General features: G+C 50.5%; 2 protein-coding genes across 4 annotated transcripts in view; one reads left to right on the top strand and one right to left on the bottom strand.

The window, feature by feature from the left end:
- LOC138492605 (THAP domain-containing protein 2-like) overlaps positions 1-15,822 on the bottom strand; it is a 530,416-nt gene that overhangs the window by 347,153 nt on the left and 167,441 nt on the right. The gene's annotated exons all lie outside the window — the stretch shown is intronic.
- The window catches only part of LOC138492606 (D-dopachrome decarboxylase-like), a 63,477-nt gene continuing 50,705 nt past the window's right edge, over positions 3,051-15,822 (top strand). Inside the window, exon 1 of the mRNA XM_069619896.1 lies at positions 3,051-3,309. Coding sequence (XP_069475997.1) covers positions 3,202-3,309 — 108 coding nt within the window. The 5' untranslated portion in view covers positions 3,051-3,201. The remainder of the gene's footprint in view (positions 3,310-15,822) is intronic.

Here is a 15,822-nt window from a genome sequence, read left to right as displayed (position 1 = left end):
CTCCCTTATTCCCACTTTAAGATTTTTCAAGATGAAGGTAGTTACTGCCCTGATATAAGGCATGGACGCTATGCCTCTGGCCCCGAATTCAATCTGGGTGAAATAGGAAAGTTTCTTCTGGCGAGGCGTTTTGGGGTTGCCCAAATCGACACCGATTGTGCCTATATGAAGAGAACTGTGTCTGTCATCATTGCTGGCAACCAAAATGAGAGCAACCCTAATGCTCTACAGAAAAGTAATAAACGCCCCGGAATCTAAAGTCTTGTACCTTATTCGAAGGGAGACAGAAGGTGGGGCTAATTGGATGCTATCCAAGTGGGAACAACTTAACCTAAACATACTGAAAGAACTAAACGTAACAGTCGAAACGGTGATTCAAAACCCTAATAAAGTCTCAAAAAAACTCTTCAAAGCCAACTGGATTCACACTCTTGAAGTCGTCAACAGTTACTCCCTGACGGCAAATCTGCCATCGACTCCGATGAAACTCAACGAGGTACGAGGGTACCTAAAACAATTCCCTGACAAAAGGCTAAGCAGAATATTCTTAAGATTCCGACTAAATCAGTTGAAAACCAACGAAATCTTAGCCATTGGAAATCAAGGCCAATGGAATAAGTGCCGCTTCTGCAAAGTAAACGCTCAGGTGGAAACTACCAAGTACCTATTACTAGAATGCGAAGGACTTGTAAAAGAATGATGCAGATTTCTCGCAGAACCGCTGGAAAACTTTGGTTCTCTTAACTTAGATAACCTATGGGCTCTGTTGACAAGTGGAAACAATAAACGAGGTGTGATCGAAGTGACCCTTTTCCTGAAGTCGCTGAAACTGTAACACTCTAGGGTAAAAGAAAAAAGGGGGAACTTGAACGACTTCGCTTCGACGTACCTCTACTTAATTTTGGTTTAGGTCAAAAGGAAATGGAACTTTGGCTCTTCTTCTGTTGAGGATTTTCAATTAAATAAAAAATAAACATTTAAAAAATAAAGAATTCACAGTTGCACTAATTGAAAGTGGGCACTTAAACATTGGAAATAAGATGCAGTGCTGAGAATGGTAAATTAAAACCGTTTATTTTTGTGTTATTGATTCCTTGCAGGGTGTGACGGACGGCAGAATCCACCAGACACAGTGGAAGAGTGCCATTGTAGATGTACATCGGTTTTGTGTTAAAGAACCTGAACCAGTTTTTAATCAAGGGAGCAGTGGTTTCAGATAAAATGATAATAGAAGACGTATAGTTGTTTTACCTACAAAAAAGCGTGGATGTATGACTAGTGTTGCCCTGATGAAATTCCTGATACATTGTTCTTAGATTAAGTGAAAGAGGACTGAAACATGTTAGGCTAATTGATGAGTGAGTGCTAGAGACTGATTGTGAATACAGATGAAAGAGTTTAAGTTTTAGTTGGAGAATGATGATATTCTAGAGAGAAAGTGTCACTAGACACTATTGTTAAATCCACGAGATAAAATGTTTTTATAAGTGACATTGTATCAAATGTTTTGATTAATTAAAATAATTGGAATGCAAAGTGTTTCTAGTTGGTTCAGAGAGAATTTTCTTCCAAACATAAATTTGTTTTAAATCTTCTTTTTAAAAAAACGTTTTTTTCAAAGTTTGCAAATGTAGCGATGTATATGACGACTTGCGCCTTATAAGGATCTATAACACAAGACTGGTGGAACATTTTATAATGTCTTGGTTAAAAGAAAGGGGGAGTGTTCCAACTGGTTATTAAACACCCTCTGGTCTCTAGTTTGGCTTTATGGGTAGCCAGAAGTACAACAGCAGCAAACCAGGAACACCAGAAAACACCTGTTGAGCCGTGACTTTAAGCACCAGGAAAACCACCAATACGGGAGAAACATAATTTATTCCCCATGGCACGGGCCGCAACGGCCGCGCGCGCCCCTTCCATACCTTAACAAACCCCTGGAGGCAGTGCCAACCCGCCCCAGGAAGCATTACCACCTTCTTGCTCCAGGCGCACGACCACAAGGTCAGCGCTGGATCCAGGGCATTTACAGGGCCCTGACCCCAACACCATACTAGAGCAGAGCACCCTTGCAGGCCCTTACCTTGGCTGGAGCCTGTGGGAACCCGGGCGGCGACGCCTCACACGCCGGCCACAATACCCCGCACAAGACCGGGAGAGGCTCCAAGCTCAGCCAGAGCCCAAGCCCCTCAGGGGAACCAGGAGCATGCCGCACTTTTAGGAGAACCGAAGCCCCGCCACTCAGCCCCTTCAGGGGGTCAGCAAACGGGAACAGACAACCTGCCGGAGGCAGCAAATATTAAACTGGAAGCTGAGGGTTAAGGGGAGGAGTTATACAGACTAAAAGAAATAGAAGAAGATCCTGTGTCAGAGGCAGGGGCCTCATGAAGTAAGTACTGGGACGAGGAAGAGTGGACGTGGAGGTAATGGCAGTTTGTGCTTACTGTACTGCCACCCTTTTGAGGTCACTGGCCCAGAAAAAGTATAGAAGCTCTTTGTCAGCACTGCCACATGCAAGTATACTGCCCTGCAAACCAGGCTCCAACTAGCCTATAGGACGATAGGCCCATGGTCGAACCAAAAACACCAAATGTTAGTGTGGGCCAGTTTTTTTGGGCAAAGTGGGCCACTTTTTTTGGTTAATTCGGGCCAGTTTTGATGAGTTAATTGACTCTGCGGCAAGTCGTTTTGGACAGTGTACTGAATAAATATTCTTTAAAATACACAATTTGCATTACACTTTATTAAAAAAAAAAACTCCCCCCTCGGTTACTATTCAAACAGTGCCACAAAAGGAATGAATCGCCATTTGCAACTCTGGGCCACTTTTTCATTGTCCGACCCTGCGGCTAACACGCACCATTACGGTCACATTCAACGTCCTTAAATGCTCGCGTGCCGCCCGTGGTCTTAACTGGTACTTTTTGTAAACGAGAAAAAGGACACGTCCGCTAGAAACAACATTAGGACTTTTAAAAAATCAGTGCAGAATAACCAACTTCAAGGTTACTCAATGGCCCTTTAAGAGCAGAGAGGGCGGCTCCGAGTCCAGCCAATGAGGCACCGGGCTCCTCTTCCCATGGTGATGACACAGCAAGAGCGTAAAAAAAAAAAGCCGCACTTCTCCCATTGATCTCTTGGTCTCTCGCTCTCGTGACTCCTTTTCTGATCGCTAACCTGCGAAGCAGACGCTGCCGGAAGATGCCTTTCCTGGAAGTGGACACAAACTTGACTGCAGGGAAGCTGCCCGCAGGCTTCGCCAAAAAGCTAAGCGTGAAAGCGGCAGAGATCCTGGACAAACCCGAGGAGGTGAGCCCGTAGTAGCTGGGTCCTTGAACGCAGAGCACCCCCAGGACAGCAACAGCCAGTCCCCAGTTATACTCTCACAGCAGTGGTGGGATCAAAGAGGCAACATGCCCTCTACGCAAACAGACCACCGCAGGGCGGAGCGCAGGAACGGACCGTATTCTTTCAGGACGGACCTCAGCCACCACATGCTGCAGGCACCGCAGGGTGGGACTGGCGCATAAAATGTCTCCGGCACCAACGAAAAAGTGTCCCACCGTTGCAAATGGCAATTCATTACTTTTATGACACTGTTTGAATAGTAATAAAGGGGTCGTAAAATGTGAAATATTTTAAAGAATATGTATCAGTAACATTGGTCAAAACTACTATCCGCATGGTGAAGCAACTTCTCAAAGTGGTCCACTTTGACCCAAAAAAACTGGCGCACACTAGCATTTTGTGTTTTAGGTTTGGGTGTCGTCCTAATAGGCCAGTCCGAGCCTGAGGCACGGTGCCTTTCCAGAGATGGGTAGGCTACTGTGACATGCATGTGCGGGTTCAGGGATGGGGCCCGGGCAAGTCTTGCCATCAGCTCAGATGCGTGCTAGCTACATCCAGACTGGCTTAGCATCTGTTGGCGGCCTCCGGTTGCCGCCGTCCGTGAGCCCCCCCACCCCCCGTGACAGAGAGACACGGAGACAGGAGTGCTTCCAGTGTGGGCTCCCCGGTGATTGTGATGTCACCGGGAACGCCCCGTTTATTTAACAGCGCACGCGACGGAGTGCACGTCACTCCGTCGCGTGGGTACCCTTAAAGGGCAACGCCACACTCCTCCTTTTCCATAACAACAAATTGGAAACAGGAGGGACTAAACTATCACACATTTATAAACACACCACTCTATCAGTTCCCCAAACGAACCCCCATTTATTCACAGCCACCCTGGATCCCCTGCGGGTACCTGTCTTGACCTGACCACTTAACCCCGGTCAGCCATGCCAGCTCAGTCCGTAATATAGTCTGTGAGACGGGCAGGTTTCCCACGCCCTGTTCTCAGGGGGTACCTCCTGCCAGCGTCCCTGGCCGGTGTCTCTTGACCGGGTCTGCCTCGAGCGGGAGAATCCACCGCGGGTCCTTCTCCCCCACCTTCATCCAAGGCACCTTCACCCTCTCGGTCGTCCGGGCTGTCCACCCTGGGGTCGCCAATTCTCCTGAAGAACGAGGCATTCCTGGTTACAGACGATGTCCCGTCAGAGGCTGTTACCATAGAACCCTTGACCGCCACGACATCTAAGGGAGCGGGTTCATACGTGAGAGACAGCTTTCCATGTGGGTGGCGATTCCTCACCAGCACCTCATCACCCAGTGCGATGTGTGGGGGTCTGAGGCCCCTCCGGATGTTTTCCATCTGTGTCCTGATTCGTCTTTCCTCTTCGACCTGTTCATTGTCAATGACGGCAGGGTCCCTGTCCCCCACCTCCGGTATGACGTCTCTCGGGCACCTCTGGAACAGCGCCTCCGCCGGGGCCACACCAGTGGACGTGTGAGGTGTGGTCCGGTATCCCCTCAGGAAAACGTATAGGGCCCTCTGCAAGCACTCGCCCTTGCCATGGGCGATCCTGAATACCTTGTTGAGGGTGCGCATCATGCGCTCGGCCTCCCCGTTGGCCCGAGGCCACAGTGGGGTGACCCGCCGGTGTTGAATGCCATATTCCCTCATAAGCTCGGCAAAGCTCTCGCCCTGGAATGGTGCCCCGTTGTCAGAGCACAGCACAGAGGGTAGGCCATGGGTGGCAAAGATCTTCTCCAGCGCCACCACCACGTTCTCAAACGCGACAGACTCTATGAACTCGACCTCTGGGTATCGAGACCACTCGTCCACCACAACCAGGAAATGAGTGCCCCTCGACGTGGACCCGGAGTCAGCGTGCACCACTTCCCATGGCCGAGTCCCCCTGGGCATCGCTTCGATGGATGGTTCTCGTTGGGCCGGTGCTGCAGCCTGACACCATACGCACGACGCCACAAACGCTTCCACCTTCCGTTCGAGTTCCGGGAACCACACTTTCTGACGGAGGCGAGCTTTGGTTTTGGGCGCGCCTTGGTGACCCTGGTGCGCCAGTGCGATGACCTGTGCAATTTTGGCCTGGGGTATCACGATTCTCTCACCCCTCAGTAGCAGCCCCGACTCCGAGAATGTCAGCTCTTCCCTCACTCTCCACAACTGCTCGAGGGCCACTCTGGCTTCACATGTCCTGCGTTCCACAGCCTCCAGCACCGTCTTCCAGGTGCCCCTCTGCATGGCTTCCTTCAGGATCGCGAAACATTCGTCGCCTTTTGATGCGACCTCGAGCTCTTCCACCTGCATGGAGTTTGGGGTGGCCGTCTCCACGACTAGGCGGACGTGCTCGTCGGCTTCCTCCGCGGATGCAGAGTCCTGCGAGTCCCCTCTGGGGTGTCGAGAGAGGTAGTCCGCCGCGTTGTTAGCCCCGGGACGATATATCAATGACACTCCATACTCGAGCAAAGCGAGCATCCAGCGCTCTATTCTCACTGGTGGACGGGATGATGAGCCCGCCATGATCGGCAACAACGGCTTGTGGTCCGTGACCACAGTCACTGGGCGCCCCAGAATGTAGAGGCGGAAATGTCGGCAACCCCACAGCACCGCCAGGGCTTCCCTCTCAATCTGAGAGTATCTTTGCTCGGTGTCGGAAAGCGCTTTACTGGCATATGCTATGGGTCGAACTTCCTGATCCTTCCCCACTTGTGTGAGAACCGCCCCCAGTCCGTACCGGCTGGCGTCCACCACGATCTCCGTCTGCAGGCTCGGGTCGAAGAACGCCATGGTGTCTTCCGCCGCCAACGCCCCTTTTATGTCATCGAATGCCGCCTGCTCAAGGGGGCCCCAGTGCCAGGTGACGTCCTTCTTCGTGAGCGATCTCAATGGCTCTGAGCGGGATGCCAGGTTCCTAATGAAACGGCCACAGTAGGTAACCATGCCCAGAAAACTCCTCACCTCTGCGACGTTCTCTGGAGGACGCGCCTCTTTTATGTCCTTCACTTTGCGGGGATCCGGCGACACCCCATCCGCCTTGAAAACGAACCCAAAGAATTCGATCGTAGTTTTCAGAAACTCGCACTTGTCCTTGTGCAGGGTGAGGCCCAGCGAGCGTAGTCGTTCAAAGGTCTTGGCCAGACGTGCCAGATGCTCCGTCTCCGATTTCGCATACACCAAAATGTCGTCACTGATGTTAAGGACTCCATCCAGATCCGCTAATGCCCCTCTTATGATGTTTTGGAAGACCTCCGCCGCGGAGGACACCCCGAAACTCAACCTCTTGTAGCGGTAAAGCCCCCGATGAGTAGTAAATGTTATGTAGCGGGACTCGGGGTGCAGGACCACCTGATGATAGCCCGCTCTCAAGTCTAGTTTGGAGACGAACTTCGCCCCTTGCAGTTCCGCTATAATGTCATCGATGGTAGGGGTTAGGTGTCGCTCCCTCTTTATGGCCTTATTGGGAAGCCGCATGTCCACACAGATCCTCACCGCCTCTGGCTGTTTGGGCTTGCGCGCAATGACAATGGGAGACACCCACGGGGTGGGGCCCTCAACCTTTTCAATGATGTCTAGCCCCACCAGACTGTCCAGCTCTCGATCCACCAGATCCCTCAGGTGAAACGGCACTCGTCGGTGTTTCAGCGCCACAGGTTGGATCGATTCATCGATGTGGAGTCGTACCGGCTCACCCACCAGCTGACCAATGCCTTCAAACAGTGCGCCATGTTTGGCCAGGAGTACCTGAATGTCTTCTAAGTATATTGAGTAGGCGAATGTGACAATTCCCAGTGCCTCAGCCGCGGCACAGCAAAGCAAGGTGTTGTCGCTCACCGGGGTGACATAGAATCTGGCCCGAATGTCTGAGTCACCATACTGAACATCAGCCACGAATACTCCATCCAGAGGCAAGGGCTGATCCCCGCCGAATGCGAATATACGTGCTCTCGGCGCGGTCAGCGTGGGTGGGGCCTGCATGGTATCATAATGCTGTCTGGCCATCACATTCACGGACGCACCAGTGTCCACTAGCATCGGGACAGAGTCTCCATTGACAAGTACATTGCACCTGGGCTGTCTCTTGGAGCGGGATTTCAGCATGCTCACACTGGACACGAAAAACACGTTTTCCTCGTCCTCTTCCTCTCCTTCCTGAGGAGTCCCTTCTCCACCCTGGTCTACCTGAGCAACGTTGGACGTCCTTTGGGGTCGGAAGAAGCCGGCTCGAACTGGCCCCCTCGGCACTATCTTGGGAGCTGGCGACCTGCACATTCTGGCAAAATGGTCAGCGCCTCCGCATCTACCGCACTTAACCCCAGTCGCCGGGCATTCAGCTGGGTGCGGGAGATCATATCCACAGTTCGGGCACGAGGAATTAGTCCCCGGCGGGCGCGGGCTCTGAGTGTTCATGGGGCGCCGCGGCCTCTGCCGACCGCGCAGACCTCTTCCACCCTGCCTGGGCGGGCACTAGCTTCCATCCTGGTCGCCCGCAGTTCCGATACTTCGTGGCACCTTCCCAATTCTAGGATGCGGGGAAGGGTGATACCAGGCTCACGCAGTATCTGGCGCCTCAGTTTCCCAGAGACACACCCCTGAATGAGTTGGTTGCGAATCATCACCTCAGGGTCGTTCCACGCACATGACGCTGCCAATCTCCGCAGCCGCCCATAGAACGCATCCAGAGTCTCGTCATCCTTTTGTCGAGCCGTTCCCATGAGAAAACGTTCATAGTCCGCATTGGCCATTGGCAGAAAATGATTATGGAGGGCCTCCTTAGCCGCCGCAAACGACCCATCCACCGGCTGCAGGGACAGAAACACCTCATGCACTGCTGGACCAGCGGAGTACAGGAGAGTGGCCAGCTTGCCGTCATCACTTGTCTCCATCGTGGCCCTGAAGTACATCTCCAGTCTATCCATCCACATCTTCCACCTCTGTCCCAAACTTGAAGGAGCACCCGAGATATCAAACTCAGGCATTGGCTGTAGGGACCCAGGTGGTTTCGGCGAGGGTACAGGCGGAGGCGCAGGAGCAGCAGCAGCAGCTGCAGCAGCTTGACTCATGGTGGACAGCGCACAGGCACCCCAGAAGTTATAATGAATGGGGCCGCAACTCACCACCAGCAGTCAGGTTCGAAGTCTGCCTCTCACCAGGCGCGCTCTCCGCAGAATTTTCCACTCCAGCCAGCCAACAGACCATGAAGTGTCCAAAATTGAGCAGGGGAAAAGGCCCCCAATACGTTCAGCAGGTTTCCCATGGAGTCTCACCCATCTCCTCGGTGAGAAACAGTGAAAGTGTCAATGATTCATTCTGAAAATGACATTTATTGCCTCCAGCGACCATCCGCCGCTGGAATTTCCAAAAATTGAGTCCGGATGGCTCACCGACGCTTCGTTATGAAGCCGTGAGTCTCCGAGGCCTATTTATCAAAATGGCCGCCGGCCGCGTGTGTCGCTTCCTTCTCCGTGGTCAGAATTCGCTGGGGCGGTCACGTATGATCATCTCCGCTCCCAACGAACGTCTCCGCCTGTTCCAGGAAGCGATCCCGGCTTCGTTGCCACTGTTGGCGGCCTCCGGTTGCCGCCGTCCGTGAGTCCCCCACCCCCCGTGACAGAGAGACACGGAGACAGGAGTGCTTCCAGTGTGGGCTCCCCGGTGATTGTGATGTCACCGGGAACGCCCCGTTTATTTAACAGCGCACGCGACGGAGTGCACGTCACTCCGTCGCGTGCGTACCCTTAAAGGGCAACGCCACAGCATCCAGGGCCGGCTTTGGCGCTGGCAGTGTTCAAGGTGATGGTCCACCCGCTGGACAAGGTATGGGGGGGGGGGCAAATTTGGAGTTGCTCTGCTAAATAGAGCCCCGCTGCCGTGTAGCAGTGGCACCCTATTGAAATGAAAAGCACCCCGCTCCCGTGCCGGAGCGCCTGACGAGAGCATGGCACAATTATTTTCAAAAGGGCTCCTTCACCACGCCAGCTCTGGGGGAGCCCTTGAAGGACTCCCCTGAGCTGGTGTGGCAGGGTGCTAATGTGGCGCCCCGGGTGACTGCACTGGTGGCAGCAGCCCGTGATACCCGCAGAGCTAAACGATAGAGACAGCGCAAACGTTACAACATTTCCTAGTCCATTTAGGAGACATTAGTCCAGGACTGTTTTTTTTTCTGTGCATCCTGAGACTTGCAATCCCGAATTTCCTCATTCTAAATTCAGGACTACAAGTCCCAAGATAAAACAAGAATTGGCTAATATACGGGGCATGTTGGCATGGATGACAGCACTGCCTCCATCTCTTGCAGAGCTAAATCAGGGCTGGTGTATAACAATCCTCAGTAGTCCCAAGAGCTGAATACAGGCTACCAAAGAACCATTACCACCACGTCCTCTCTTCCTCGTCCAGGTCCCAACTAACGACGGCAGGCCTCCAGATCCCAAAATAACATTTTAGATATAAATCCTCTTTTCCTTTCCCCGCCAGTGTACACTAGGGTCAGTGGTCTAAGTGTATGAAAATAAGTAACTGTTCCCTTCTGCCCTGCCCCCTCCCAAGGACAATATAAACACCCGAACACATGCGCTTGCTGTATAAGGGAATGTTAAGCGCAGTGAAGTGGACGTTTTGACTTCTTCCTACACTTTTTAGTTTGAAACGAAATAATTCCGGAACGGTTTCTTTTGTAAAATGGAAGTATGGGAATAGTAAAACGTAATTAAAAAAAGTAGAAGAGCACTGCTCCAGCCCACTTCGGCCACTGATAAGGGTAGATGCACCCACAGTCTGCTTGTTTGTTTTGCTGCCCTCTGCGCAGCTCTTCTTTGAGGGAGCCTGCACGGCTTGTCTTCTCTCTTAATTTCCCCCATCGCGGGCAATGGCTCCTGGGTTGACTGCTGGGCTTAGGCTCTGGTATAGCTGAATCCAGGTAAATTGGACGGGGTGGGCCATGGGGTTGGGGTCCGTAAAAGTCTGCTTGCTTAGTTGATCCAGGATCTGGACTGGTCAGGCTTGCCAACAAAACCGTGGAATGATGCAGAGGGATGGGCAGGTGAGAGCTACTCTATGGTACAGAGGCATACTGTAATCTGGGCAGGGTTCAAGGAGGCAAGGATCACCCTTGGGGTGACCCCCTAAAGTGATGGGGAGCCCTCTCCCACTGCTATCCATGCTCCCATATCCTTGCATAGCTTCCTATTCTCGCATCAGGACTTTAAGTTCAATGCCCTGGGATCGGGTGAAGCAGAAGCTACAGCGAAGCAAGCTGCACATCAACTGTGCGATCCTTACTTCCTGTTTCTCAGCTATGCTTATTGCAAACAAAATGGTGGTTAGGCCCTCGTCTGAGTATCTGCACACGTCACAAGCAAGCTTATGGATAGCCTCTGTGCAAAATGATGTAGCTATCTTCCGCTCGCTCCACCCACACATGAGTCTTTAAAGGGGCAAGCAAGACTTTGTTGCCTTGTGAATGGCGAGTGTCAACAACATGGGTCCCCACAAGCACCCGAAACTGAGGTTTTTTTGAATGCAAGCTCTTCCAACCCCTATCCCCCAAAAGGCCCAAATGGAAGAATACCCAATGATGATCCTCCTCGGAGGGTCTCATAGACGTCATTAGACCGTGAGGGAAGAAACGAGGAGAAGAGGCAAGAACTGGGAGCAGAGATGTTATTTGTTCCTACTCCTCAATGTCGTAGTTTCCATCATCTTCCTTCTCTTCACCCTTGATCTGCTTGTCCCTATGTACTCAGATGAGAACAGAGCGCAAGTGGTGGACGGAAAACAATCTTCTCAAGGAATGCCCACTCAACCTTCCCCAGCCATTGGTCATCACCACTGACGCAAGTGTCAAGGGATGGGTGCTTTCTTGGGGACAACTATTCAAGGGCATTGGTCCCTCCAGGAAGCTCGGTGGTCTTGGAACTGGAGGCCATCCATCATGCTATACTGAGCTTATCCCTGCTGATCAAGTCCTGGTCTGTTAGTTCTGCCTGACATGACAGCAATATCCTACATGAACGCGCAGGGGGGTTGGGATCTCCTTCTCTGACACAGATTGCCCTTCAGTTGAGTACCCGGATGTATTAGAACTACTTGCCACTGGAACTTCCCACCTCAGGTGAATCAACACCCTGGCCGATTCCCTCAGCATGATTTTCCCTTCCTCCTGGGAACCCTCCCTCTGCCTGACAGCATACCAGATGGTCAGACCACTTCAGTCTCTCGAAAGTAGACCTGTCCATTTCATCTGTCAATCGCAAGCTTCCCTTCTTGTGCTCCTGGAGTGCAGACCCAGATGCCTGGATCACTGATCCTCACCCAATCCCTTCATGTTCCCTTTGCGCCACTCAGGCACATGTTCTTCTAATGTCTCCTTATTGCATGCGGTGGTGCTAGCCACCCACACCCAACAAAGGCTCCTTAAGTGTCCTCCTCCAGTTCTCTGATTCCTCAATGCCAGTCAACAATCGGCTCTGAGCAACATTGACCTTGAATGGGAGGGACTCGGATGACTGTATCTTTCTGCTCCTGTCTCACTAGAGGTCCTATGGTCTCAACCGATCTTTGTTCCTAAGTGAGGCTTTGGACTTGCTTTTTGGTATGGCACTGTAAACAATTCTCTTCTATTTCTGGTGCGCTGTTCAGCTGACACTAAAAGTTATCTGTAGGAGGCTTTCCAGTTGGACCTCTTTTTCCACACTGCTGGCCAAGTGGGCAGCAATTACAGCCTTACAAGGCCCCTGGGTCGATGCTAATAAAACTGATCACATTATCAACAGGCTTCTTATCTTACCATGGAAACTGTCTTGGAGTCCTTTTTTTTATTTTTGATCAGTTCCTGATCTTTGATATACTTCATTAGTGTGGTGAAAAGGGTGTGGTGGTAATGCTCTGATTACTTACTATTGATCTTCATTACACCTAGCCGTGCTCTGAGTAATCAGTCCTGGATCACTCTGGCTCCTTGGGTATGTGAACAGGAGCATTCTCCACTGCTGAGCCTAGACTGGCACAGTGGCTCGGGCCTGCAGAATACTGGATTCCACACGGTTAGTCAAGCGGGCGGTGGGCTAGGCCCCACCTGTCCCTGAAACCTAAATCCAGGCAGGCACATGACCAGCCCCGACAACACCAGTGCTGAACTTAAACCGGCCGCACAAATCCCTGCCCACCGAGCTGAATGCAGACCAACATGGAACCAGCAAAATGAGGCGTGGATGGGTATCTCCTGAACTATATTGGGTAGATATGCCAGAACACCTGCACCACCAAAGCAGACTTCAGAAAGAAATGGAACCGTTCCCTGAACCTGCATAGACGGGCACAGCACAAACGTCGGCACCCACATTCCATGAGCTTAACCCAGAGATGAATGCCTTAGCCCCCACACACTCGGAGCTGAATATAAACCAGCTCCAGTCTAAAACTGAATACAGACTGGTGCGGCATATTGCCCCACACCAGGGAACGGCAACCTTGGGCACTCCTGATTTTTTAGCTTATCATTCCCACCAGTCCCAGGCAGCACAGTCATTGGTGAAGAGTCATGGGAGTCTTTGTCCAAAACATCTGCGGAGCAACAAGTTGCAGACCCCTGCCCCACATAAGACACCCACCAACGCCATTAAGGGACCAAAATGGCATCACCAGTTTCCCAATCCCTCATAGATTACACAAATTGTCATTGAACATGACGGCAAGCACTTTTCAGAAAAGCTTAACATGAGGACAACCGTAAAGGAGCTGAACTATAGGTTTGCTGGTGCTTTACAAAATTAACTGTGTACTGAACAGATTACCAACAAAAAAAGGGCATATTAAATAGTGATGAGTTGCACTGTATGCAAATATATTTGCATTTTAGTGCAATGCTGGAAGACGTTGTGGGTAGAATGGTTTGAGATGATCCCTTGCAGGCGATTGGTGCATCTTCCATGGATAGAAGGAACATTTTTAATAATAGTTTTGTACAGAACAGCACCAGCTACCAGCACCTGGAGAGCTGTTGCACAAGGTACACCATCCACTCGCCGCACCACAGGAGCTAAGCACAGATGGGCAGGGGCGGAGACAGCCTCAACATGTTGGGCACGCTGGATGGCAGTTTGAAAGCTGGTAGTGAGGGGCCATTAAAACTATTGTGCTATAGAGACCCCTCACCCACCCCCCACCCCCGAGCACAGAAGGCCGAGTAGATATTGGGCCTTTCTTTGGCTAACAGATGCATCTTTATCCCCAAATCACCAGAAGCATAGCCAGGAATGTGTAACAAGTTGGGTGTGCAAATAATGTAGTAGGGCTCATCCTCTGCTCCCGGCCAAATGCGCAGGTGTGACCGAGCATAGTGAGGGAGCGCAAACCAATCAAAGGAGTTCTGAGGGAACCCCCCCCCCCCCCACCCCCGAGATTATTTTAGAAATAATGGGTTAAAATGGTGCATTTTACAGTGCATTTCTGTAATAAATTAGAAAACTGCGTGGGTTGCTACCTATCGGTTTTGCAGGACAAGACATGGAAAAAGTCCATTATATGCCAAGTCCCGAACAATGCACAGGAGCATTGTCCGAGGCATTATTACAATGACTTTGCCTGCTATATGCCAGTACTCTGCCAGTGTAAAAAAATGTTCATGAAGATTTTTGCCCACACATGTCCATTCTGGTTCACCTATATATGCCAGCATTCCCACGTAAGAACATACTCGGGTTTGTTTTCCCCTTAATGGCAATAATGATTCTATAACAAAACCTGTTTAGGTTGGCTCTGCCAATATATGCCAGTATACCCACATAAGAACATACTACTGCTGGCTTTGCCTTAATTTATTTTATTTATTATAATTTCTGTTAGTGCCACATGCCCTTGGGGCTCAGAGCGCACGTAAAACATAGACAAGACAAGGCGCAGCGGGTAGGTCATGGGGTGGAGATGCAACCAAAAGAAATGCCAGTAAAAAACAAAAAAATGCAAGCCACAGTAAAAACATGTCCTGGCTGGCTAGCCGGTGAAATAGCTCAGCAGGCTGAGAGCTCGCTGTTGCGATCTGCAGGTCATAGATTCAAATCCTGGCTAGGCCAACTCAGCCTTTCATCCTGCCCAAGTTGATAATGAGTACCAACTTCGGGTCAGTGATAATTGCATGTGTGTATGTTCTCTGTAAAGCGTTTTGGCGAGTGTATAATATGATATTTATATAGCAAAGTCCCCCCATATAAGAACACTCCTGTTGTATTTACCCCTTAAAGCCAGTAAAGATGTCACCCCTCCCCATGCAAGGACAGTTATGTTGACATGTGTCTTTGATCTTAACACCAGTAAATAAAATGTCCGGGCACAGTATGGAAACATGCCCTCCCCCATGCAATGTAAATACACTCAACATGTTGGCTTTGCTCTTAATATGAGTACACCATTTCCAGCCAGTCCCATTGTTGTGCCCTCACCGCTCCAGCACCTCCTTCAAATAACATTCAAGTTGCCTTTGCTTTGATAAAAAAAACACCAGTAAAACATACCATGCGCCTGTCAAAAAATGTTCATGCTCCAATGCCCCTCCCCAGAGATAGATAGATATATATGACAATGCATTACTTACCGTAAAAGCATTTCTGAAGGTTGTATCTGCTTAGATTCACATGCTGTGCATAGGTCCGACATCCAGTGGTCACTGCGGAGTATTGCATTTTGTTTTTCGTAGTCGAAAAAGGGGACGTCGACAAGGCGTGTCTGTAACACTATCCCTATAGTGACGTGCGTTGTACCCACAATCCCTCACGCGTCGAGGTCCCTCTGTTTGTATTTTTCTGCCCTGAGGGAGCCTTCTAGACGTGAGTGAGTACAGAAAAGAGAGAAATATAGAAAAGGATGTCTATGTTCCTTCCATCCGAGCGGGGAGGAAGGGTAGGCGCATGTGAATCTAAGCAGATACAACCATCAGAAATGCTTTTACGGTAAGTAATGCATTGTCTTCTGATGTTTGTTAATCTGCTTAGAATCACATGCTGTGCATAGACTAGCGAGCAGTACCCGGAGTTGGTGGTGGGTTATGAGAAGGAACAGTAGAGAAAAGATGTCTTAATACTGCCTGTCCCACCTGGGAGTCAGATCTAGAATGTGCATCTAGACAGTAGTGTTTTGTAAAGGTGTGCACAGAACTCCAGGTAGCCGCTTTGCAGATGGACTCAAGGGGAACATTTGCAATGAACGCTATGGAAGCCCCAGTTCCTCGAGTGGAATGTGCTCTTGGCTTGAAGGGTAGTTCTCTCTTAGCAAGAGTGTAACAGAGAGTGATGCATTGCACAATCCATCTAGATATAGTGGACTTTGAAACTGCATCTCCTTCTCTTCCTGCTGCCACAGAGACAAAGAACTGATTAGTCTTTCTCAGTGGTCTGGTTCTTTCCATGTAGAACATGACAGCTCTGCGTACATCTAGTGTATGCAGACTTTTTTCTCCCAAGCTGGAAGGGTTTTGAAAGAAC

The sequence above is a fragment of the Ambystoma mexicanum genome, chromosome 10, assembly GCF_040938575.1.
Source record: "Ambystoma mexicanum isolate Mex_15411 chromosome 10, UKY_AmexF1_1, whole genome shotgun sequence".
In the NCBI taxonomy this organism is placed as follows: Eukaryota; Metazoa; Chordata; class Amphibia; order Caudata; family Ambystomatidae; genus Ambystoma; species Ambystoma mexicanum.
Note: the sequence above shows the minus strand (reverse complement) of the source record. Positions and strands in the feature narration are given on the sequence as shown.